Source organism: Erpetoichthys calabaricus, chromosome 1 (genome assembly GCF_900747795.2).
Source record: "Erpetoichthys calabaricus chromosome 1, fErpCal1.3, whole genome shotgun sequence".
NCBI classification, from domain to species: domain Eukaryota; kingdom Metazoa; phylum Chordata; class Cladistia; order Polypteriformes; family Polypteridae; genus Erpetoichthys; species Erpetoichthys calabaricus.
In genome coordinates this window covers 299,900,653-299,924,242 of record NC_041394.2, presented here as the reverse complement: position 1 = coordinate 299,924,242, position 23,590 = coordinate 299,900,653, and the positions used below count along the sequence as shown (strand labels likewise).

The window sequence follows — 23,590 nt, the reverse complement described above, 5'->3', positions numbered from 1 at the left end:
TTACATGACAACTACTGTATGCAATAGAACAGTTTCTATTAACATTTGCCATTTTCATTTGCAGACTTATGAAAAAGGAATACCATGTAAAATGAATTGTGAGTAAAATTATGTGAGTATTCAGCATTCAACAGATTTTGAATAACTAACTATACTGTCATAGTGTAAAATACAGCACGTTAAGTTCTGTGTCCTTGAAAGGCTCTGGTTTTCAATTAAAAAAAATATGCCAATCCACAAAAAAGATGATAAAAAATATTTTACACTTAATATGGGAGGAAAAAATGTAAATAACTATTGAACACTTCCAAATACAAACAGAAAAACATATAAAGAACTATGCTGAAAAGACTAAATGTACATACCATATAGTTAGGCACACAGTTGAGACAGATCACTTCATAATTCTGAAACATGCCTTCTGCTCTGTCCCAAAGAATCTCTGCTGTTGTTTCAGAAACAGTGCCCTCTTTGATATTTGTTGGTGGTGCTAAGCCTAGAAATTGTAAATACAACTCGTTTATTGGTAACACTTTAATTGCACTACAAAAATGCATCTATTACTCATTCACTGTTATGAAACAAGGCCTTCACAAACACTTCTTTGACTCTCCATAACACATCAGTGAAGTGTTTATACATCTCAGCAATGTGACCCATTAGCAAAATTTCACTCTGGAATGGTCTGGAGTGGCTTAATTGAGACACATTTCTCTTGCTATTATAAGTCATTTTACCATTATGCCAATATGCTGTGGCGCACAGAGATGAATAACTGATCTACTGATGTTTTATAACTGTTAAGAAGACCTTAAGAAGCCTTTCTTAAAGTCTTGTTACATAACAGCAAATGTGTAATAGATGCATTTTTGCAGGACCTGAGCTAAAGTGTTACAAAAAACAGAAAACTGGAGTACCCGGGAGAAAAAAAAAACTCACACTGGCCAAAAGCAGAATATGCAAACTACAGACAAACAGTGACCGGGGTGAGGTTTAGGATCCAGGACTCTGAAGGTGAAAGGGCACTTGTATAATTTATGTCATAACTTTTAACTATTGTATTGGCCGGAAGCATGTGTCCCCTTAGCATCAGGACGCCAGCAAGGAACTACTGCATCCCTGGATGGGGTGTTAGTCCTTGCATTGCCTATTTACTCACACACCCACATTAACAGAGGGTTAATCTGGAAATGAAAATCAAGCTTATCATGCACATTTTTAGGAGAGAACTGGGAAAAAAACGGGAGCACCCAAAAAACTGACCAGGCAGAATTCAGGTAAAACATTTGAACTACACAAATATCGACCAGCTACAGGATTTGAAATCAATGCATGAAGTAGCAACTCTAACCACAGAACCGCCATACTTTCCCATCTGCAATAATATAATATAGAGGTTGGGAGGTTAGACCCAACAGTATGTGACACCTCAGCACCACACTGGAACAGTGTGAGGCTTTTTATGGTGGCAGGAGTGACAATCCTTCCACCATCCCCCAGGTTTTTTCTGTAAGTTGGAGGACCTGCTTGCAGGGCTGAACGCAAATTAACGTCATACCAAGGATGAAGCAATTGCATGTTAAGGGCCTTGCTCAAGTGCCCAATGGAGCAGAGTCACTTCTAGCATTTATGGGATTAGAACCAACAACCTTCCAATTGCTGGCACAGATCCCTAGTCTCAGAGCCTCCACTCTGCCCTATAATATAATATAATATAATATAATATAATATAATATAATATAATATAATATAATATAATATAATATAGTGCACAGTTCATTTATATTTAACTCATGAACAAGTCAAACTTCAGTTTAATTCAACTTTTTTGCTTGTTGTTCATCTTCTCTTTTCTTTATTTTAACATTGATTGTTCCATTTATGCCATTACATATACTATTATAGGTAAAGACTTTCAGCTCAAAATTATACACCTAAAAAAATTTGGTGGTTTGGATCTCTTGATACATTCTAGATGAGTGGTTATCAACTCCAGTCCTGGCAACCACAGTGGCTGAAGGATTTTGTGCTAAACAACTGCATTAAATTGTGGTGTTGTTTTTGTTAATTGCCTTTTGCCTTTTATCATTATTTTTTTTAGTTTTCTTAACCTTTTGATTTTGTATGTTATATTATCTTAAATATTATCTAAACATTATCTTAAATTACTGAATTTTGGATTTTCGTCAACTTAGTGTTGCACACTGTGGTGCAATATTGTACTGAAAATCTCATGACACATATTATTCTCCTCATAACACAGAAAAATCTGTTTATTGTTATTTTACAGATAATCCCATTAGACACAGATTTACATTACATTGCTTTTTAAATATACAATGTAATTCCATTTTCAAAACTTCTTAATCCAATTTCTGGCCTCCTGGCTGAAGGAGGTGTTGGGAGTGCATTTTAGTATGCCATGTATGTGTTTTAACATATAAGCATTTCAAACATTTAATTCATTGCATGGGCTACCTAAATGTGCAACCTGTAAACAAACATGTTTGCTTTTTGTGGTAAGTTAATGTAAAACACAATTCAGTGTTAGCACTGAAAAATAAAATAACACTTAAAACTTATAACTCCTTGCATACAGGCTGCAATTCCACTTCAGTCATGCTATATGACACCCTTACTGAGACTCTGGACTTGAACCCATGCAATAAACATTATAGTGAATAATAAATATTTGATTTGTTCCAAATTAAATTTGCAAGGGGCTGTAGTTTACCCAGGCAGCAGTTTGTATAAGACCAGTAACAATCATGAACATGGTTTCAGTGCATTACAGGACTCACAAGAGCATACACCTACATCTGGGCTGAATAGCTGAACTTTAATGCTCCAATGCCAATGAGAACATATAGCAATCCCACTCTGTAGGTCCCTGTACTCTATGCAAATTAACTCAAGCACACAGCAGCGTTACACACCATATCTGAAATCTGTCACTATGTGTGCAAAGGTTTGTGCTACTCAGAAAGGAAAACAGGATGATTGATTTTGGATTTGGGTTTCAAATATGCCATTATCATTTGGGCTCAGACAAGTCAAAACAATTTGGGTTTGGGCTTCCATTTCATGCCTGTGCAGCTCAGCTCAAAGTAAGACCAGCAAGTTATTCATTATCTGGACATACAATGTGTACACCACTGGTTAAAAGTTACTGCCAGAACTTTTCTAGAACATTTTGCTCTGAACTAAACTGAAGTAATAGAAGGACTCAATAGATAAGATGCACATGAAAAATACTTGAGTAAACATTCTAACCAAAAAATGGTACAGACAGAAAAAAACACATGCAATTGTACTCACTTTGACATACATGCTTGAAATGATGCAGTCATTTTCATATTAATTGCCAGAAAAAGCAACCAGTGACATTACTGAGCTGGTGGAGGAGCTCAGATCTGATGAATCAACACAGTCACTAGAGGAGTGGCTGGCTATACAAGTTTATTCCATTGTATTGATTCATAGGATTTAGAAGGATTACCATTTGACACCTTTTTAAATTCAATGGAGATAAGACATCATCCGGCCGGGATAGTTCATGCACCATTACCTGGCCAGGAGACCACTTTGTTGGAAGAAAAGAGGGAGAATAGTTACATGGACTATCTCAGTGGTACCCCCTACAGTTCACATGAAATATCAATGCGAAGGTGAAGAAAAAGTCTTAAAACTTTCACTTTGAACTGGTAATATTATTGATTTCAGGAAACAAACCTTTTGTGTTTCTTAGGTATATTTATGACAACAAAAGGGACCCTACACATTCCTGACCCTACTTCCGCTGACGTGAGAATATCTTCCTGTTCACTTGTCTGTTTACAGCTAATATTTTGCATTGAGTTTTCATGTAAATATTAAACTACAATAGCAAAAAACCACACAAATGGCTGAAACGTTTTAATGCAACTTTACAGTTCTATCAAAATGATTTTAAAAATCTGTATATCCAGGCCATGAAAATAAAATAAAATTAAAACAAATTGTGTTTACAGTTTCCATTGACCTCAATATGGAGCCTAGTCAGGCCAGAGCAGGAAAAATCTAGGAGCAATGTTTTATGTATTTTTTTGTGTCTGGGGTAGGAGATGATGGGGCATTTTGTTATTATAATAGAAATAGTCCCCATACTTTGATTCACAACAAATATATTCAAAAGTGCATACACAGTAATGGCTTGTATCAGTAAGATTTGAACATCACAAACAAAGACCTACAGAAAGTTGTTCTACAGTATGTGCTTGAATGACTACTTCCAGCCTAAGAGGAAAAGAAAAGCGTTGCTGATTGCCCATTTCAGAGCAGATGAAAATGCTATTCTGGTGAGTCATTGCAATGAAACTAAAAGTGAAGCTGGGTGAAAATAAGATCCGTATAGTACAAGAAATGGAAATGTCATTTACTCTCAAACTGACTACTGCATAGACAAGCACTGTTGCTTAACAGAAATATCATCCTGGGGTCTTGTGTACAGAAATTGTGTCTATAGTATGCAGTTTTCACACTCTCCACAGGACATGGGTTTCCTTCCATATCTTGAGAGGCATGCATTTTAAATCACTGTGAGTGAGTATAAAATAATAGCTTATTTGTCTAAATCGTGTGACAATTTTGCAATAAGTACTCAGATCATTTGCAATCTAATCAACAGCAATTGCATCATTCATGAAATGAGCTCAGGAAACCACAAACCTGTGGGTGAAAGGCTGCCACAAAGGAAGACAGGCAATTAGGTGAAGAGCACAGATTATTTTAAAATGCTAACATCTCACAAACTAATATAAATATTTATTGTGTATATATATATATATATATATATATTTATTCTGTATATATATATATATATATATATATATATATATATATATATACTGCTCAAAAAGTATATATATACTGCTGAAAAAATTAAAGGAACACTTTTTAATCACAGTATAGCATCAAGTCAATGAAACTTCTGGGATATTGACCTGGTCAGTTAATTAGCAGAGGGAGTTGTTAATCAGTTTTGGTGTTAATGAAATTAACAACAGGTGCACCAGAGGGGCAACAATGAGACGACCCTCAAAACAGGAATGGTTTAACAGGTGGAGGCCATGGACATTTTTCCCTCCTCATCTTTTCTGACTGTTTTTTCACTAGTTTTGCATTTGGCTACTGTCAGTGTCACTACAGAGGTTGCACTGGTAGTCCAGCTTCTCCAGGACAGCACATCAATACGTAACATCGCAGAAGGTTTGCTATGTCTCCCAGCATAGTCTCAAGGGCATGGAGGAGATTCCAGGAGACAGGCAGTTACTCTAGGAGAGCTGGACAGGGCCGCAGAAGGTCCTTAACCCATCAGCAGGACCGGTATCTGCTCCTTTGGGAAAGGAGGAACAGGATGAGCACTGCCAGAGCCCTACAAAATGACCTCTAGCAGGCCACTGGAGTGAATGTCTCTGACCAAACAATCAGAAACAGACTTTATGAGGATGGCCTGATGGCCCAACGTCCTCTAGTGGGCTCTGTGCTCATTGCCCGGCACCGTGGAGCTTAATTGGCATTTGCCATAGAATACCAGAATTGGCAGGTCCACCACTGGCGCCCTGTGCTTTTCACAGATGAGAGCAGGGTCACCCTGAGCACATGTGACAGACGTGAAAGGGTATGGAGAAGCCATGGAGAATATTATGCTGCCTGTAACAACGTTCAGCATGACCGGTTTAGTGGTGGGTCAGTGATGGTCTGGGGAAGCATATCCATCAAGGGACGCACAGACCTCTACAGGCTAGACAACGGTACCTTGACTGCCATGAGGTATCAGGATGAAATCCTTGGACCCATTGTCAGACCCTATGCTGGTGCAATGGGTCCTGGGTTCCTCCTGATGCACAAGAATGCCCAGCCTCATGTGGCGAGAGAAGGCAGGCAGTTCCTGGAGGATGAAGGAATTGATACCATTGACTGGTCCCCATGCTCGCCTCTGGGACCTTGTCCAGATCTGGAAGGAGATCCTCCAGGACACCATCAGTCATCTCATTAGGAGCATGCCCCGACGTTGTCAGGCATGTATACAAGCACGTGGGGGCCATATAAACTACCGAGTACAATTTTGAGTTGCTGCAATGTAATTTCAGCAAAATGGACTAACCTGCCACATCATTTTTTCACTTTGATTTTTGGGGTGTTTTTGAATTCAGCCCTCTGTAGGTTAATAATTTTCATTTACATCAAACGATGCGGTAACCTTTCTTGCCTAACACATTACTCAGTCCATATCAGTATAAATATCCACCATGATTTTTTCCCATTGAAATATGATGTGTTCTCAAAGTGTTCCTTTTTAATTTTTTTTTGAGCAGTAATATACATATTATTTCTTGAAAATTATATAAATATGTTTTGCAATACATTTGCAATCTTAAAATTATATATATATTTTTTTTAAATAAAATGATTCACTTAATAACAAAGTTCCCTATGGAAAATAAAAAAATACCATTATTGTAACAAAATAATTTTGACTTACAAAAAATACCAAACTTATTTTTTAACAAATTTGGGGAGAGTGACCTAAATAATAAGCATCAATTGTGACTGAAATGAAAAATTGGATTGGTGAGGTTTCCATCTCTAATTATGACAAAAATACATGAGAAATTAATATTCTGATTCAAAATGTAATTTCTTTTGTAGTTGCTGAGACAATATCAGACTCTAAAGGGTGCTCTATTATAACAGTTAAGCAACTGAAAACTGAAATTAAATTAAACAGACTAATTTATATGCACTTAGTTTAGACAATACAAGACTTCAATATCCTCTCTTAGTTCCCAAAATGAGCTCTTAGACTTATAACAGACATGTGAAAAACACTGACTTATCTCCTACAACCATTCAGTTCTCTGTTCTGGAGACTCTGTGGTTCTTTTGATATTTGTACAGGCATAGTAATCCCTGATAACTGTTGTGTTTCCCCAAGTTCTAAGAGCACTAGCTGCATTGTAAACCTCCTTTCCATTAAAAGTATAATACATTTAAACACAGGTTGATTTAGTGGCTTAGTAGTTAGCAATATTCTATCATGAATCTAGCTGTCTTCAAAGATTTTGCATGTTCTCCCTGTGTCTGCATGTTTTTTTTTTGTTTATGGTTTTGTTTTTTTATTCTGGTTTACACCCACATCTCAAAGATGTACATGTTAGGCTAACTGGAAATTCTAAAAAGTTTCTTTGAGAAGTGTTTGGTATGATTTTGTTTGTTTCCATCCAGGGTTAGCTGATGCCTTGTGCCCAAACTAGGTTAAGTGGGTTTAAAAATGTTATGGTATGTTTTTATTTTTATAGTTAAATCACAAGTAGTTTGAGAGATGATTGAAAAGTGATTATTCACCTTGAACCTTAAGATTCAATTGTAATTTTTAAGCCACTAACAACAAAAAAATGAGAACAATTTGCAAAGCATATACTGTAGGTAATTATTCTGTGACATTACTTGAAACAAAAAAGAAACTGACATATCCAGAATTTCTTACAACACTACAAGATTTATTGCTACTCACATGTTTTTACAGGTGGGACCTGATATGCAGAACTTGTCATGTTTAAACTTGTTGTGTAAACGGTAAAATTGTACTCCATTCCAGGGGACAGCTGGTCAATAGTTATCTTGCTATCACCTTTACTAATCAATTTCCAATTCCTGCCTCCATGGTATGCAACTTTAATTCCATCAAAAATGCCTTCAGCAGGTCTCTGAACATAAAGTACTACTGAGTGTGAGTTCAGTTCATATGGAACTACAATTTTAACCATTTTTGGCCCTATAATTAAAAAAAAAACATTATTAGCAACAGTACTCTACCTGGGGAATGTTAAAAATAATGTGTCACACAACATTATTGTACATTTCAATTATTTATAGAGGACATATTAACATTTTAATAAGTGTTGTGCACTGTTAAGAATGATGTACCTATGCTGAAAAAAATCATGAAACTGATATAGACATGCATTAAATATGCTCTTTAAGATTAAAAAAATTGTACACAATTTCTCACTGCAGAGAGAAGTCCCTTTGAACTTCTCATTTTAGTTTGTTTTTTTTATAATGAAAATGGCTCTTTAAGTCAAAATCAGTTATTTACAGAGACCAATGGTTAATATCTGTAGTGTTAAGGATGCATAATACTTAGCGTTTATGACTATACAAAACTCACTACCTTGAATTTAAAATATGAAACGTTACTAGCATTTCAATGATTACTGGTTAATTTGGCAGTACATTTACACTGCCAAAGACATGTTTCTACAGAAAATCAAAAATTCAGAATATTGTTCTTTGAAGATTTATTATATCCAGTTAATAAAATGAATAGTATAAAGAAAAACAGAGAAATTATGCAGGAAATTATGCTAAGATACCACACACAGTTTTAACTTATATTGTGGAGTAATGGAGTAACAAGGAATAAGTTCATACACATAAAAACACAATAAACATAAAAACAGTTAATTTAGTCTCAAAAGTGATTGAACTATATGTCACATTTGTTTAAGCAACTGTACAGTGATAGCAAAAAAACTAAACCAAATATGAACAAAAATTATGTCATAAACATTATTTTATAAGTACCTTTTCACACAAACAAAAAAAATTAAAATTGTGAAAACAAAGCAACTCTGCAATATAGCATCTATAATAAATGATACAGATTAACAGCAGGCCATATGGTCTACTGGTTATGGTTTTGTACTATGAACCCTCCTGTGGTCAGCTCAAATCCTGTTACTGACACTGTAGAACCTTGAGAAGCTCATTTCATCTACTTGTTCTCCAATTGAAAAAACAAAAAGAAATGTTATCAGTTGGGTAAAGGTTTCAGCAAATCTAATTTGTTTTAGCCAAGTCATGTAATTCTTTATCCCAGTACACTGCATAATGATTTAGAGCTTCACACATTTAGTTCTTCTTAAAATGAATGTATTCCATATTTCTGTTTATTACATAACTATTTTCAGCTGCTCTTTTTTAATGAATCCAAATACAAAAATAAGAAACAAGCCATCCCAAGCACTGAAACTTACTTAGCGTTTGCTGGACAATCTTCAGTTCACTTCTGTTTCCATTTTTAACTGCAACAACACCTGCCTCATACGTCATGCCAGGAATTAGCTTGCTAAGTGTAATATTGTTTGAATTATTTACCCAATAGACTTTATGTTGGGTTTTATCCATTACTTGTCGTACATGAACATAATATCCATCTGGGTCTTCTTCTGGTGGATCCCAGTACACTGTTAAATAATCTTCCCCCACATCTTCTAAATTTATAAAAACTTTATTTGGCGGGCTGACAGCTATAAAGAAAATACAGAGTAAAGTTAGTATTAACCTCTTTTATAAAATTCTTCTAATTCATGATTACTACAAACGTCTAGTTGAAAAATGTGTTTATGACAACTAAGCTGAATTTGCTATTAACATTACAACAATGCAATAATTAACTGAGACAAATGTATTACTTATTTATTTTTAAATAACAGAACCACCTGTTGGGAAATGGGAAGGGCTTTGTCTAACTTGCCAATAATAAAGAATTGCCACTGCATGTCAAATAAATATGTTGTAGAATATTTTACAAAACTCCCATACATTACTATGGTGGTAATTATAAATGTGTTTTACATAGCAACAACTGCTTACATTTATCTTGTAAGAGGTTTAAGTCCAGTTTCTTGAATGCTTTCAACCGGTGAAAGGGGACTTACATTGGTTAGAACAACTTGTGAGATTCTCACTGACTTCCTCAAAAAGAGTGGCATGAGATGGTGAGAAGCTTTTAAAAAGTTGAATCTATGCATTTCTCATTGTGTTGATAGTTATCGAGATTTTTTTCAACAAATAAAAAAACACACCACAGAAGAGAATGAAAAATGAAAAAGTACTGAAAATGGTTGTACAATTTTAACAATGTTTTTGTAAATCTGTTATTCATAATTTTACATACTAGCCATCCCGCGGCGTACCATACGCCGCATAATCAGGCCGCTTTTTTAATGATTTTTAAGCACAGGGAAAAAATTAACATTTGAAAAATCCGGAGGAGAGGGGAAGGACGCCCATTACGCCCCATCCGTCATGCTAGTCTGCTGATTTCTCGTTCAGTAACCTGTGAGTAGTGATGGGCGGAGTGAAGCCTCACGAAGCATCAACACGTTTGAAGCAATTGTGTCAGAAATCGTATCGACGCTTCAAAGCATTTGACACTCACCTCTCTCGTGACACCTCCTGGCCATTTTCATTAACGTTACAGAAACTTATGATACACTTCAATGACATCTGTTAAAAGTCGTATTGCTTTTATTTTTTCGTAGCTACAGACTGACAACGAAGAGAAGGGTTCGTCAGCAGCTTATAGTGTGCGATGTCTAAAAAATATAAATATAACTAACGCCGACAGGCAGAATGCACTATACGATAGCAAGAGTTAAACAAAATAAGACGCCTCACCTCATGCATTCCCGGCTCTTTCAATTAGTATTTACTTTTGCACTGTATCATTATAATCGCTCCTGTTATTAGTATTATAATTAACCCTGATCTTTTCTTGAGATCACATTTAATAGCCTTAAATGTTTTCTTTGGTCTGTCTTAATTAAAACGGAGTAGACAGAAAATAAAGGTTTATCCCTGTACTTTGCCATGATATAGGTAAGCACATTTGAGAAAGAAAATGTGAAATCCTTAAATCACAGATGTTATTATTCGCTCAAGTATTAAAATCTGCAGTGCTTCGAAAGCTCGACACAGTGTCGAAACCTGAGTATCGAGCGGCCCATCACTTCCTGTGAGTCACGTAGAGTTTTCATTGTTGTTTGCGGTTCTGGCCGCTTTTCGCGTACTGAGTTGTTCCGGAGTCACAGTTGAGAAACAGTTTTTTAATGTCTTTTAAGTACGGGGGAAAATGTGGCCCGGTGCATTCATTAACTGCCTTGTGGCGCTGTAGTAGTACGGCTGCTTTGCAGTAAGGAGACAGTGGAAGATTGTGGGTTCGCTTCCCAGTTCCTCCCTGTGTGGATAGCAAATTATCCACGACAAACAAACTGTTTTACACGCTGCAAACCAAACCGCGCCGATTTTTCAATGTTTTTTAAGCAGAGGGAAAAAAATGAACATTTGCAAAATCCGTAACGCTGCTTTCAGTAAGTACAATGCACACGCGTTTAATTTGCCAGCCGTCTTTTCTGGTTTGGGCCGCTTTTGCAGTGTTACCTCTTGTGCATATTATATCTTGAAATCCTTCGAGTTGCTAATTAACTAACTAACACCCACCCACTCAGCTTGTGTGAAAAAAATGCGCCCGTTCTTTCATCATTTTGTTGCAGCCTATCAAAGACTTGCTGATCATGTTTTGTAGACTCAATATATACAGTATTGGCTTTTCACTCAGCGCGAGGGCACGGCATTCATCTCGGATTATTACATCCTGCTAGACTAATCTGCTACACGGCTGCGTTTGAAAAACCGACTTATCCCGGATGAGTTTCACCGGCATTAATGATTAGGAATCTGGTTGGAACAAAACCCTGCATCCACAGGGGTTCACCAGGACCAAGTTTGGGAAACACTGCTGAACACAGACAAAACCGACTCAGGTGAGGAGTTGGGGCGGGCAAAGTGGTTGCAGCTATTGATTATTCAGTGTTGTTTGCCTGGGTGTCTGATCTGCTCAACAGGATCATAAATAAAAGGAAAACAATGTGAAGGCAATGTCACAGGTGATCCTGTGGTATAGCGGGTCCACAGCTCCCCTTCAAAAGCCCATTTTTAAGTAAATAATCATCGCACTCACAGTGTAGCGAGGGGCGTGGAAGTGTGGCTGAAACAGTTTCCAGGTAGACTCGTGCTTTGGGCATTTCTCCCCTGTGCAGTGTGTGAGCGAGTGAGGAGAGAGAGAGAGAAAGCCGGTACGTTAGAGTGAGCGAGAGCAGGCTCGAAGGCAATGTGTTCCTGTAGTATAGCGGGTCCATAGCTCCCCTTCAAAAGGCCATTTTTAATCAGGCGACTGACAGTAGTGGAGTCAGGCACAGAGAAGGTCAGCTGCAGAGAGAACGTCTCGACTGTTGCAGGGCCTGAAGCAGGTGAGACGCTAATGAAAAAGAGGCACAGGCCTTATTGGTTTTTAAAGACTGCTTCCTTCATTGTGTTTTAACTTCAGTTTTAAAGGATTGCGCGGCTCTCTCTTGCGCTGCCTGTGTGTGCCTCTGTCTCTCTCTGGCGCTGCCTCTGTGTGTGTGCGCGCGGCTCTCTCTCTCGCGCTGCCTGTGTGTGCGGCTCTGTCTCTCTGGCGCTGCCTCTGTGTGTGCGGCTCTGTCTCTCTGGCGCTGCCTCTGTGTGTGCCTCTGTCTCTCTCTGGCGCTGCCTCTGTGTGTGTGTGCGCGGCTTTCTCTCTCGCGCTGCCTGTGTGTGCCTCTGTCTCTCTCTGGCGTTGCCTCTGTGTGTGTGTGCGGCTCTGTCTCTCTGGCGCTGCCTCTGTGTGTGCGGCTCTGTCTCTCTGGCGCTGCCTCTGTGTGTGCGGCTCTGTCTCTCTGGCGCTGCCTCTGTGTGTGCCTCTGTCTCTCTGGCGCTGCCTGTGTGTGCCTCTGTCTCTCTCTGGCACTGCCTCTGTGTGAACCAAGGTTCCACTGAGTTTGACTAATGAAAAGTCAACGTGGCTCAGAGCTGCAAGTGGACTGTGGCACAGACAAACACAAATGACGGCATGTTTTCTGAGGCGTTGCGTCCGAGTTGGTGGGCGTGGCTGTGATTTTTTCGTCGTATCCAATGGTCTAAGAGTTGGTGGGCGTGGCTTCTTCCTGCGTGCACCATTGGCGTCTTACTTGTCGGCGGTTTAGTGAATCCATGCCCCTTCCGGCGTGCTTTCCATGGGTGGCTACTTGTCTCCCGGCTTAGTGAATTATATATATAGATAAGTTTACTTGTTATTATGTGTTATGGTCAAGGCAGAGTTCCACCCTGACTTCTTTGCACCCTTTTCATTATTGCTTATGTTTTCTATTTTTTAACAATATTATGTTTTGTTTTTTGTATGTATTTTGTTTCAATTTGTGAGAATTTGTTCTGTAATGTTTCTTGTATTTTGTGGGTGGATGCCCAAGAGATGGAGCCCCCCGTCCATCACGGTTCTTTTTTAAACAAAACATCCTCTTTTATAAAGATTATTTATCAAAAAGTCTCTTCGCCAGCTGGAGTTTTTATGGTTCTCCCTCTTAAGAGACATACTCAAAAGGTTTTTTAAGATTCTTTGCTATTGTTTTGTATTTAAAAGCTTAACCTTCTTTCCGAGGTCTAGCCAGGCCAGAAGCCACCTGTTTTGCTGGGATCAGGCTTGCCTTGCGGTGAGATTTGTTTTGTGGGCTATTTTAGAGAACTACTCCCTTTGGTATTGTGTGTTGCCAGAGAACTCATAACCTTATTAAAAAAAGTTTTATTTTTTAAATGCTCCTGGTAGGGCTTCCCAAGGCAAACAGGTCTGAGGTGAAGATCCAGACTAACTTGATACTGAGACCCCATATGGAGTTAAATCAAGGATCGGCATTTCCCTTGCCTGGGAAAGGCTACCCGGGGCCCAACCCTGGAGCCAGGCCTGGGGGAGGGGCTCACTGGCGAGCACCTGGTGGCTGGACCTTCGACCATGGGGCCCAGCCGGGCTCAGCCCAAAGGAGCAACGTGTTTCCGTTCTCTTGTGGGCCCACCACCTGCAAGAGAGGCCATAGGGGTCGGGTGCAATGTTATATGGGTGGTAGCCGAAGTCGGGAACTCTGGCATTCCGACCCTCGGTTGCCGAAACTGGCTTTTGGGACATGGAATGTTACCTCTTTGGCGGGGAAGGAGCCTGAACTGGTGCAAGAGGTTGAGAGGTACCGGCTAGATATAGTCAGGCTAACCTCTACGGTCTGGGCTCTGGAACCATTCCTCTTGAGAGAGGCTGGACTTTGTTCCACTCTGGAGTTGCTGTGGGTGAGAGGCGTCGGGCAGGGGTGGGCTTGCTTATGGCCCCCCGGCTCAAGGCCTGTACGTTGGGGTTCTCCCCGTTGGACGAGAGGGTTGTTTCCCTACGCCTTCGAGTTGGGGGAAGGACTCTGACTGTTGTTTGCGCTTATGCGCCGATCAGCAGCTCAGAGTACCCAGCCTTCTTGGAGTCCCTGGAAGAGGCACTGCGAGGTGCAGCTCCTGGGTCATCTATCGTCCTGCTGGGAGACTTAAACACTCACGTCGGCAACGACAGTGAAACTTGGAGAAGTGTTATTGGGAGGAACGGCCTCCCTGATCTAAACTCGAGTGGCGTTCAGTTGTTGGACTTCTGTGCTGGCCATGGATTGTCCATAATGAACACCATGTTCGAGCATAAGGGTGTCCATAAGTGCACTTGGTGCCAGGATGCCCAAGGTCACAGCTTGATGATGGACTTTGTAATCGTGTCATCAGATCTGCGACCTTATGTCTTGGACACTCGGGTGAAGAGAGGCTGGAGGACTCCAAGGGGGGCCCGTCCATAACAGGGGCTGAGGTTAGGTAGTTAAAAAGCTCCGAGGTGGCAGGGCCCCTGAGGTGGACGAGGTTCACCCTGGGTTCCTAAGGCTATGGATGTTGTGGGGCTGTCCTGGTTGACACGTCTCTGCAACATCGCATGGACATCGGGGGCAGTGCCTCTGGATTGGCAAACCGAGATGTGGTTCCCCTTTTTAAGAAGGGTGACCGAAGGATGTGCTCCAACTATAGGGGGATCACACTCCTCAGCCTCCCCGGTAAGGTCTATTCAGGGGTGCTGGAGAAGAGAGTTTGGACGAAGGTCGAATCTTGGATTCAAGAGGTACAATGCGGATTCCGTCCCGGCCGTGGAACACTGGACCAGCTCTACACCCTGGCCAGGATCCTGGAGGGGGCATGGGAGTTTGCCCAACCAGTCCACATGTGTTTTGTGGATTTGGAGAAGGTATTCGACCGTGTCCCTCGAAGCATCCTGTGGGGTGTGCTCCAAGAGTACGGGGTACAAGGCTCGTTGTTATGAGCCATTCAGTCCCTGTACAGGAGGAGCAGGAGCTTGGTCCACATTGCCGGTAATGTCAGACTCGTTTCCTGTTGAGGTTGGACTCCGCCAGGGCTGCCCTTTGTCACCGATTCTGTTCATAAGTTATATGGACAGAATTTCTAGGCACAGCCAAGGGGGGTGTGGAGTTCTTGTTCAGTCACCTCAGAATCTCGTCTCTGCTATTTGCGGATGACGTGGTTCTGTTGGCTTCATCAGACAGTGACCTCCAGCTCTCACTGGAGCAGTTCACAGCCGAGTGTAAAGCAGCGGGGATGAGAGTCAGCACCTCTAAATCCGAGGCCATGGTTCTCAGCCAGAAAAGGGTGGAATGCTTTCTCTGGGTTGAGAACACAGTACTGCCTCAAGTGGAGGAGTTCAAGTATCTCGGGGTCTTGTTCACAAGTGAGGGAAGAATGGAGCGGGAGGTTGACAGACGGATCGGTGCGGCCTCCGCAGTAATGTGGGCTCTGCAACAGTCCGTCGTGGTGAAGACAGAGCTGAGCCAAAAGGCGAGGCTCTCGATTTACCAGTCGATCTATGTTCCTTTCCTCACCTATGGCCACGAGCTTTGGGTAGTGACCGAAAGAGCAAGATCGCGGATACAAGCGGCCAAAACGAGTTTTCTCCGCAGGGTGGCAGGACTTTCCCTTAGAGATAGGGTGAGAAGTTCAGTTATCCAGGAGAGACTCGGAGTACAGTCGCTGCTCCTCCGCATTGAGAGGAGTCAGTTGAGGTGGTTCGGGCATCTGGTTAGGATGCCCCCTGGACGCCACCCTGGTGGGGTGTTCCGGGCATGCCCTACTGGGAGAAGGCCACGGGGCAGACCCAGGACACACTGGAGGGATTATATCTCCCGGCTGGCCTTTGAACGCCTCGGGGTCCTCCCAGAGGAGCTGGAGGAGGTGGCCGAGGAGAGGGAAGTCTGGGCTTCCCTGCTTAGGCTGCTGCCCCCATGACCCGACTTCGGATAAGCGGTGGATAATGGATGGATGGAACCTTCCTTCTGAGGTATAGCCAGGCCTGAAGCCACCTGTTTTGCTGGGGTCAGGCTTGCCTTGTGGTGAGATTTGTTTTGTGGGCTATTTTAGAGAACTACCCCCTTTGGTATTGTGTGTTGCCAGAGAACTCATAACCTTATTAAAAAAAGTTTTATTTTGTACTAGAAATCAAATATATACAGTAAATGTAACAATGTGTCTCCTGCTATTTTTGACGATTTGAAACAAAGCCTACAATAAAATGGTTCCTGAGGACTATACAGTTAATGTAACAACATCTCATCACTCTTAAATACAATTCCCACCACAATATACTTAATATTTGCTGTACTGGAAAATTATTTATGTACTTTTAAACAATAGTGCAATATTAAAAATATTTAGTTTTACATTATGCCTTCTACCCAGTCTTGAGAACATTCTTATAAAAGTTTCTATAGTTCTGCTTCATGTTAGTTTAACCAGAGAACTGTCATTTAATTTAACTTTTATCATGTCATATTTGTACTGGAAAATATTACATATCTCTACAAGTGGGAGACAAGAAAAAATAAATATGAAAAAGAAGTTTTAGTTTGACCAAGAGTTTAGTTTGAAAGAGAGTGAAAGAAGTACTTTAAATATTTAGTTATGTATTTTCTGAGAATTTTAAATCTTAAAACAATATATTTTGTCATTATTGGTAAATCTTCAAATGTTACAAGAGTACATGTACGTTTCATTGGTACCTGTGATTATAGTTATTGGATTGTCCACACAGCTGCCCACTCCAGTGGCTGTCACAGACTGAATACTTATTCTGTAAAGGTTATGTGGTTTGATATGACTGATTAAGGCACAGGTTTTGTAGCTTTCCACCACTAAGGTTTCTTTGATGTTGGTTACTCCATCTACATAATTAATAAGATAGTAGCTGAAGGATGCATTCTGTGAAGCGTCAGGTGCTGTCCAGTACAGAGGTATTTTATTTGAACCTATTTTCTTCACAGTCACATTTTGTGGTGGATTAGGTCCTAGAAAGAAAAAAAAAACAAAGATCTGACATAAATGATAACCCTCAACAAACAAGAAATCAACCTTTAGACTTTGGTTTCTTTATGCATATTAAGGACAATTGAGTATAGAGAAAAATAGAACAGAATGGTTTGTGCTGCTTCACTATGGATTTAGGGCTTATGTCTGTTTGATGCCTGTGTAGTATTAGTGAGTTCTCCCTGTTTCTACATGGTGTTTTCCTTCCATATTGCAAAAGTTGAGCAGATCAGATTAACTAGCGATTCTAACCTGGTACAGTGATGGACATTGCCTCATGCCTAGCACTCTAACCTTCTCTGACCCTGAATTGGTTTTAATATACAGTATAGTGCATGATGCTATCGGGTTGTTAAAAATGGCTTAAAATAACTATCAATGATTTAGCTTTGTTTTGCTTTTTTAACACTTATTAATATTATACTTAAAAATCAGCAAAAAGAAAGCAACAATGACTTAATTATTAGGAAAAGAGCACCCAGAACAGAAAATTAAATCCATTAAAAAATATGGACTATACACACTATTAAACAGTAGTAATTAATATAATTTTGTCAAAATTGTTTTTGAAAACTGCAAAGAAAACACTCATTGACATTTTCATATGAGTTTAATGACTAAGAGTGTAGGAATGTAATAATTTAAAAAAGAATAAAAAATAATTTATGCCTCTTGATTTAACTTTTGTATTAAGATTTTAAAAATAAATTGCTATTATTACTGCTGCTAATCATTAATGGAGATATTCTATAAACATAACATACTGCATATAATTTAATGTTGATTATACTGTACATAAGGTATATGCTATAGATGGCACATTACTAATATTAATTATATACTAGGGGGCAATGCCCCCTGCTCGTTTCGCTCACCAACCTCCTTGTTTGGTTTTCCGGATACACACTTTTAAGATTTTTTTTTCTTCGAATTGTTGCTATTTCATTAGTTTCACTTTTATTTCAGAACTTCTGTAAAAACAATATTTGGAATCTTTGGAGTTCTAATATGCTGAATCTTTTAAATGAGGTCAGTGAGACATGTGTTTAATGACTTTGTACCATAATTCAGGATAGGTTTCTCTGTTTGGAATTTTAGCATAGACAAAACGATCTACATCATCAGCAGTTAATCATTTTTTTTGCAAAGTAACCAATAAATGCAAGTGAGGTAAACCCCGTTTTTGAAATTCTGACTCAAACTTCAAAGCCTTACAATATTTGCATACTTCTGACATATCACCTATGTCCATATATTCGATCTCTATTCGCCTTTTCGTTATAATTTCTCTTTTTTTGCACTAATGCGAAGTCTACTGTCTTTGTTTTGACACTGTCATTTTTTTCTGCTTTCATATTCTGTATCTTGCTCAGCATGTGTATCGTGATTATTTTCCCTTTTTCGAGTAATAATTTCCATTTGTTTGCGCTACTGTGATCTTTACTTTTTTTTAATATTTTCTAATTTTCCTACTTTCATATTCTTTAACATTCTTCACATGTGTATCGCAGCAACTTTTTTTTTTGAGCCTTTCGAATTCCACTGCTTTCATAATCTCTAACCTGCTCTGCATGTGTATAGCGCCAACGTTTGTGAACGTCTTTATGAAGTTCTACTTTGTCTTTTACTCTCTGTCTTTTAATTCTGAGCCCGATTGGATGTGCTTTTTTTCAATTCCACTTGTTCCGGGCTGATAATTACTTTCCTTATTTTCTGAATTTGCACCTAGATTATTCTTTTTTGCTCTTTTTTCTCTCCAACGCTTTTGAGTCTCTTTTCTCCGCGTTGTTTTCTTCTTCGCTTAGTCGTCGACATTTCATTTATAACGTACAGTAATCCCTCCTCCATCGCGGGGGTTGCGTTCCAGAGCCACCCGCGAAATAAGAAAATCCGCGAAGTAGAAATCATATGTTTATATGGTTATTTTTATATTGTCATGCTTGGGTCACAGATTTGCGCAGAAACACAGGAGGTTGTAGAGAGACAGGAACGTTATTCAAACACTGCAAACAAACATTTGTCTCTTTTTCAAAAGTTTAAACTGTGCTCCATGACAAGACAGAGGTGACAGTTCCGTCTCACAATTAAAAGAATGCAAACATATCTTCCTCTTCAAAGAAGTGCGCATCAGGAGCAGAGCATGTCACAGAGATAGAGAAAAGCAAACACATCAATAGGGCTGTTTGGCTTTTAAGTATGCGAAGCACCACGGCACAAAGCTGTTGAAGGCGGCAGCTCACATCCCCTCTGTCAGGAGCAGGGAGAGAGAGAGAGAGAGAGAGACAGAGTTTGTTTTTCAATCAAAAATCAATACGTGCCCTTCGAGCTTTTATGTATGCGAAGCACCGTGCAGCATGTCGTTTCAGGAAGCAGCTGCACAAAAGATAGCAACGTGAAGATAATCTTTCAGCATTTTTAGAGGAGCGTCCGTATCGTCTAGGTGTGCGAACAGCCCCCCTGCTCAATCCCCCTACGTCAGGATCAGAGAAAGTCAGCGCAAGAGAAAGAGAAAAGTAAGCTGGGTAGCTTCTCAGCCATCTGCCAATAGCGTCCCTTGTATGAAATCAACTGGGCAAACCAACTGAGGAAGCATGTACCAGAAATTAAAAGACCCATTGTCCGCAGAAATCCACGAACCAGCAAAAAATCCGCAATATATATTTAAATATGCTTACATATAAAATCCGAGATGGAGTGAAGCCGCGAAAGGCGAAGCGCGATATAGCGAGGGATTACTGTATTGTCCTTATACACTTTATATGCGCTAAGACCCTGGATCTGTGTGTGCTCAAATCCTTTAGATGACTGAATGTTTTGCTGCCCGCTGTCTTATTTGATATTGTTTGTAAGTAGAGCGTGCCTTGCAAGAACCTCATGTTCTACATCATCGCGAGATGGTCCTAGGTCAATCTCTTGGCACAAAGTGTCATGTTTAAGGTCCCCGCAAGACGCTCTGTGGCCATTCTCTTTCGTCTTGCAGTCTTTTAAGTGTCTTCCGTGATCCTGACATGAAGATCACGTCTCGTCTCTTGTCTTTCTCTCTTTATTTTTATAATAGAGAGATATACTTTTTAATTATATATACAGTCAGGACAAACTGGTTGTTTCTGTCAACTAGCACAACTGAATAATCTTAAAGATGTGAAAGATCTCAATAATTGCAAAGTTATCAGAGACCGTATTAAACACCTACTTTATTTTACCACAACAACATGTGAGTCCTGACAAAAATATAACACCTGCTAGAAAATCATTATTAGGCCAAAACTAAGAAATTGCATTAATTAACTGCATTATCTGCTTTACTTATTAGACACTGAATATGTGAGGTTCTTTCTAGGCAATGATGAAACATTTTTAAGAAATAAACAGTACAACCAAATTTTAAACTAAAATCCCTGTATAGAAGCCTAACAGAATGACCATCCTACTGTGGAAATGATCTAAGCAGCAGTAGCCACATTTCAGATATTCAACTTGTCCAAAGCCAAAAACACAAAGTAAAAAAGAGAGTCTGATTTTATTCTTCAAAGCAGAGACAGTGAGTCTTCAGTGGGGACCCACTAATACCTATCAGTGACATGAAAATATGTGAAAATTTTTTAATAGTTCCAAAGAAAGGTACCTTTTCGCACTGAACTGAATATGTAGAAAATTACTGTCTAGGGTTCTAGAAGCCCTATTTACTGCAGAAAAAAACAATATACCGTGTTCTAAAATTACTCTAGCCAATGAAGGTGAAATGATAAATACAACAGAATAGATATTCAAATGGTAATGTTTTTACAGTAATTAACTTTGCTGATTTTGTTCCAGTTAAACTTTCTTCTGTCAAACTGTGCCAGTAACTGTCATTTGCTCTAAATGTTATTTTTATTTTCACTGCTCATCTTGCAAGACTTATGCTGTAAAGCAGGCAAAGTTTAAGTCTCAAAGAAATTCAGCTATATGTTACTTTTCTGTTAGCAAATATAATAATGCTTTTTCTAAATCTGGATTATTTTTCAGGCACAGTCAGCACTGTTTATACATAATAATCCCTCCAAGAGGAGTTTGTACATTCTCCTTTCTTTAACATGGCTTGTTTAAAGTAAATGTGGGCAGGCCTTAGTGCTTTAGGTAAATTTACAGTAGGGCCCGAAGCACATCCGACTGTTCTGTTTTGAAATTCTTTAATATAACACATAGGGGAATACTGGAAACTTCAGGTAGTAAAAAAAAAATAAGCATCTCCATGTGAAAATGGCTGCCTCATTGGGAGCTTTTGCTTTTCTGTATGTCATATCAAAAATCCAGCAGGGTGTCAGCTTATGTTTCATATTCACAGGCATTCAATATTCAGATAATTTCTACTAGCTAGCCATGGTTTGTACTATTGTGCCATGGTGTACCTGTAATACTGACACATGAATATGTACTTTGGATGGTACACAACATAATATGCTCCTACAGTCTTGTCTCCACGTCTTTCATTGTATGCCCCAAAACGCCAGTTTTAGTTTAGAACATCTATTTAACAAGGTGGCAGATGTCTTGTTTATATCAAACCCTAAAGCTGAACTGGTCCTGTTTTGACAAAGCAGCACGTCATTCATATGTCTAAGTGATGGTTGCCTTTCCTCTATTTTGTCTTAGAAGTGAACTAATACTAGAGTAGACTTTTCTGGAAATGGGGTTTGTACTTAGGTCACATCTACACTAATGCATTTTCATTTAAAAAAATGTCTATTTTTTTGCCTTTCTTCCAAAATACCCTGTATTTTCAACCCCTTAAAGGGAAGAAAACACTCCAGAAGTGTATACTTCTGAAAGCATAGCCTCAGCGTTTTTGTGTGGATAGGTGTGAATGTGGTTTCCTGAAAATTATACTCTAATCACACTCTAATTGGTTTGTGCGTATTACTGTGGCCCTTCCCTGATTGGATTCTGCTCATGACAATGGCTCATCCCTGACAGGTCACCCTTCACGGAAGAAAAACATTTTCCACCATAGCAGGAGTAGTTTTCCATGGCGTTTGTTGTACAGCTTACCTGTATAAATTTAAATTGTGTTTTGTAAAGTTTGAATGCTGCATACATATGTAAAATTACTTCATTAGAGTTTTGCAATAAATCTCGTGGCCATTGCAGTGAAAAATTCAAAGCCCTGTGAAAATCAGATTGTAATTACCTCAGTTGACAACCTCTAATCAATGTTTATTACTTAAACTTAATCTGTTCAGTAAGGAGGAGCGGATTCAGCAGAAAAATTAATACCAAGATACTTAATGAAGAGGATGGGTGTAGAACGCAGCTGAGCTCACAATGTTACAGGACAGAGAGAGAGAGACCGCACAGTGCAGTAAAACGAAGATACAGATGTACACATGCAATGCCGCCCTTATTTATTTATTGCCTCTGTTGAGTTAGTTTTACAAATGCTGTTTGGTACAAGATGTGTTCCAATTGCTGTGGACAGAGGCTGTTTTTTTTTTAATATAATTTTGTTATTGTCATTATGTATGGAATCTGTTACCATAATTATTACTTCTATCAACTAACTCTTTTCAATGTTGGAGAAAGAACTTCAACATTCCAATAGGGTATGTCTGGATAATAAGAGTTAGCAAACATGGAGGTGTCCAGGAGCAAAGCCCCATGGCAGTAATCAATGGATAGAAAACTGGCTTCATGAAGAGACATTAGAAAATGCCATGTTTTTTGTTTCTAATGAGCATGGCTAACGTTGCATGGCAAACAGTACAAAAGAGCCACGTGGCTTCTCTGTGTTTAGAATGAATCAGACTTAACAGGTTAAAAGCATGGTTACACATATATTAAAATCATGTGTAAAAAGTGTACACCTGATCTGGAGTATTTTATTATAAACATACAACCATTTTAACTTTAGAAGATGTTCCCTGGTGTCTTCATAGTCACTGTCTACATCCCTTCACCAGCAATCACCAACAATGTGATAATGACCTGGACGTTAATGCGGAAAACGTATAGTATACTTACATCCTGAGAGATTAAAGAGGAAGAGGAAAACTTCTTAACTGCATCGATTTTATAATCTGGTGCATGTTTAGAGACTCTTCATCAGATCTGGTTATCCATGCAAACAACATACTGTAAATGGATTTATCCAAACACTTGTGGACATCTGTGTGCCTATTTAAACAATCCTCCCATGTCCTAATAAAAACCTGTGGTCACCGGTGACATCAGAAATTTACTGAAGGTACAAAGCAATGCATTTTGGGACAGCTGGTGCAAGCACAGAAAACCAATTAAAGTGGCTAAATGTGCGTTCAGTGATAAACTGGAGATTGAGGTATAATGAGCCAGAAAACCCTTGGCAAGGTTAAAGAATCTTTACAGACTTTACAGTAAACCCCATTCACATTTTTTCTTCCTGATGAACTTACATTGTATGTAACTGGGCAAGTCTGTAACTTGTTTTAGAAAAATGGTACACAACTTTGGGTTA

At 39.2% G+C, this 23,590-nt stretch overlaps 1 protein-coding gene across 1 annotated transcript in view; it reads right to left on the bottom strand.

Moving 5' to 3' along the window:
* The window catches only part of ptprq (protein tyrosine phosphatase receptor type Q), a 354,834-nt gene that overhangs the window by 256,135 nt on the left and 75,109 nt on the right, over window positions 1-23,590 (bottom strand). The window contains exons 8-11 of the mRNA XM_051930873.1: window positions 16,815-17,099; window positions 9,081-9,353; window positions 7,556-7,816; window positions 366-496 (exon numbers count right to left, since the gene is read on the bottom strand). Coding sequence (XP_051786833.1) covers window positions 366-496; window positions 7,556-7,816; window positions 9,081-9,353; window positions 16,815-17,099 — 950 coding nt within the window. The remainder of the gene's footprint in view (window positions 1-365; window positions 497-7,555; window positions 7,817-9,080; window positions 9,354-16,814; window positions 17,100-23,590) is intronic.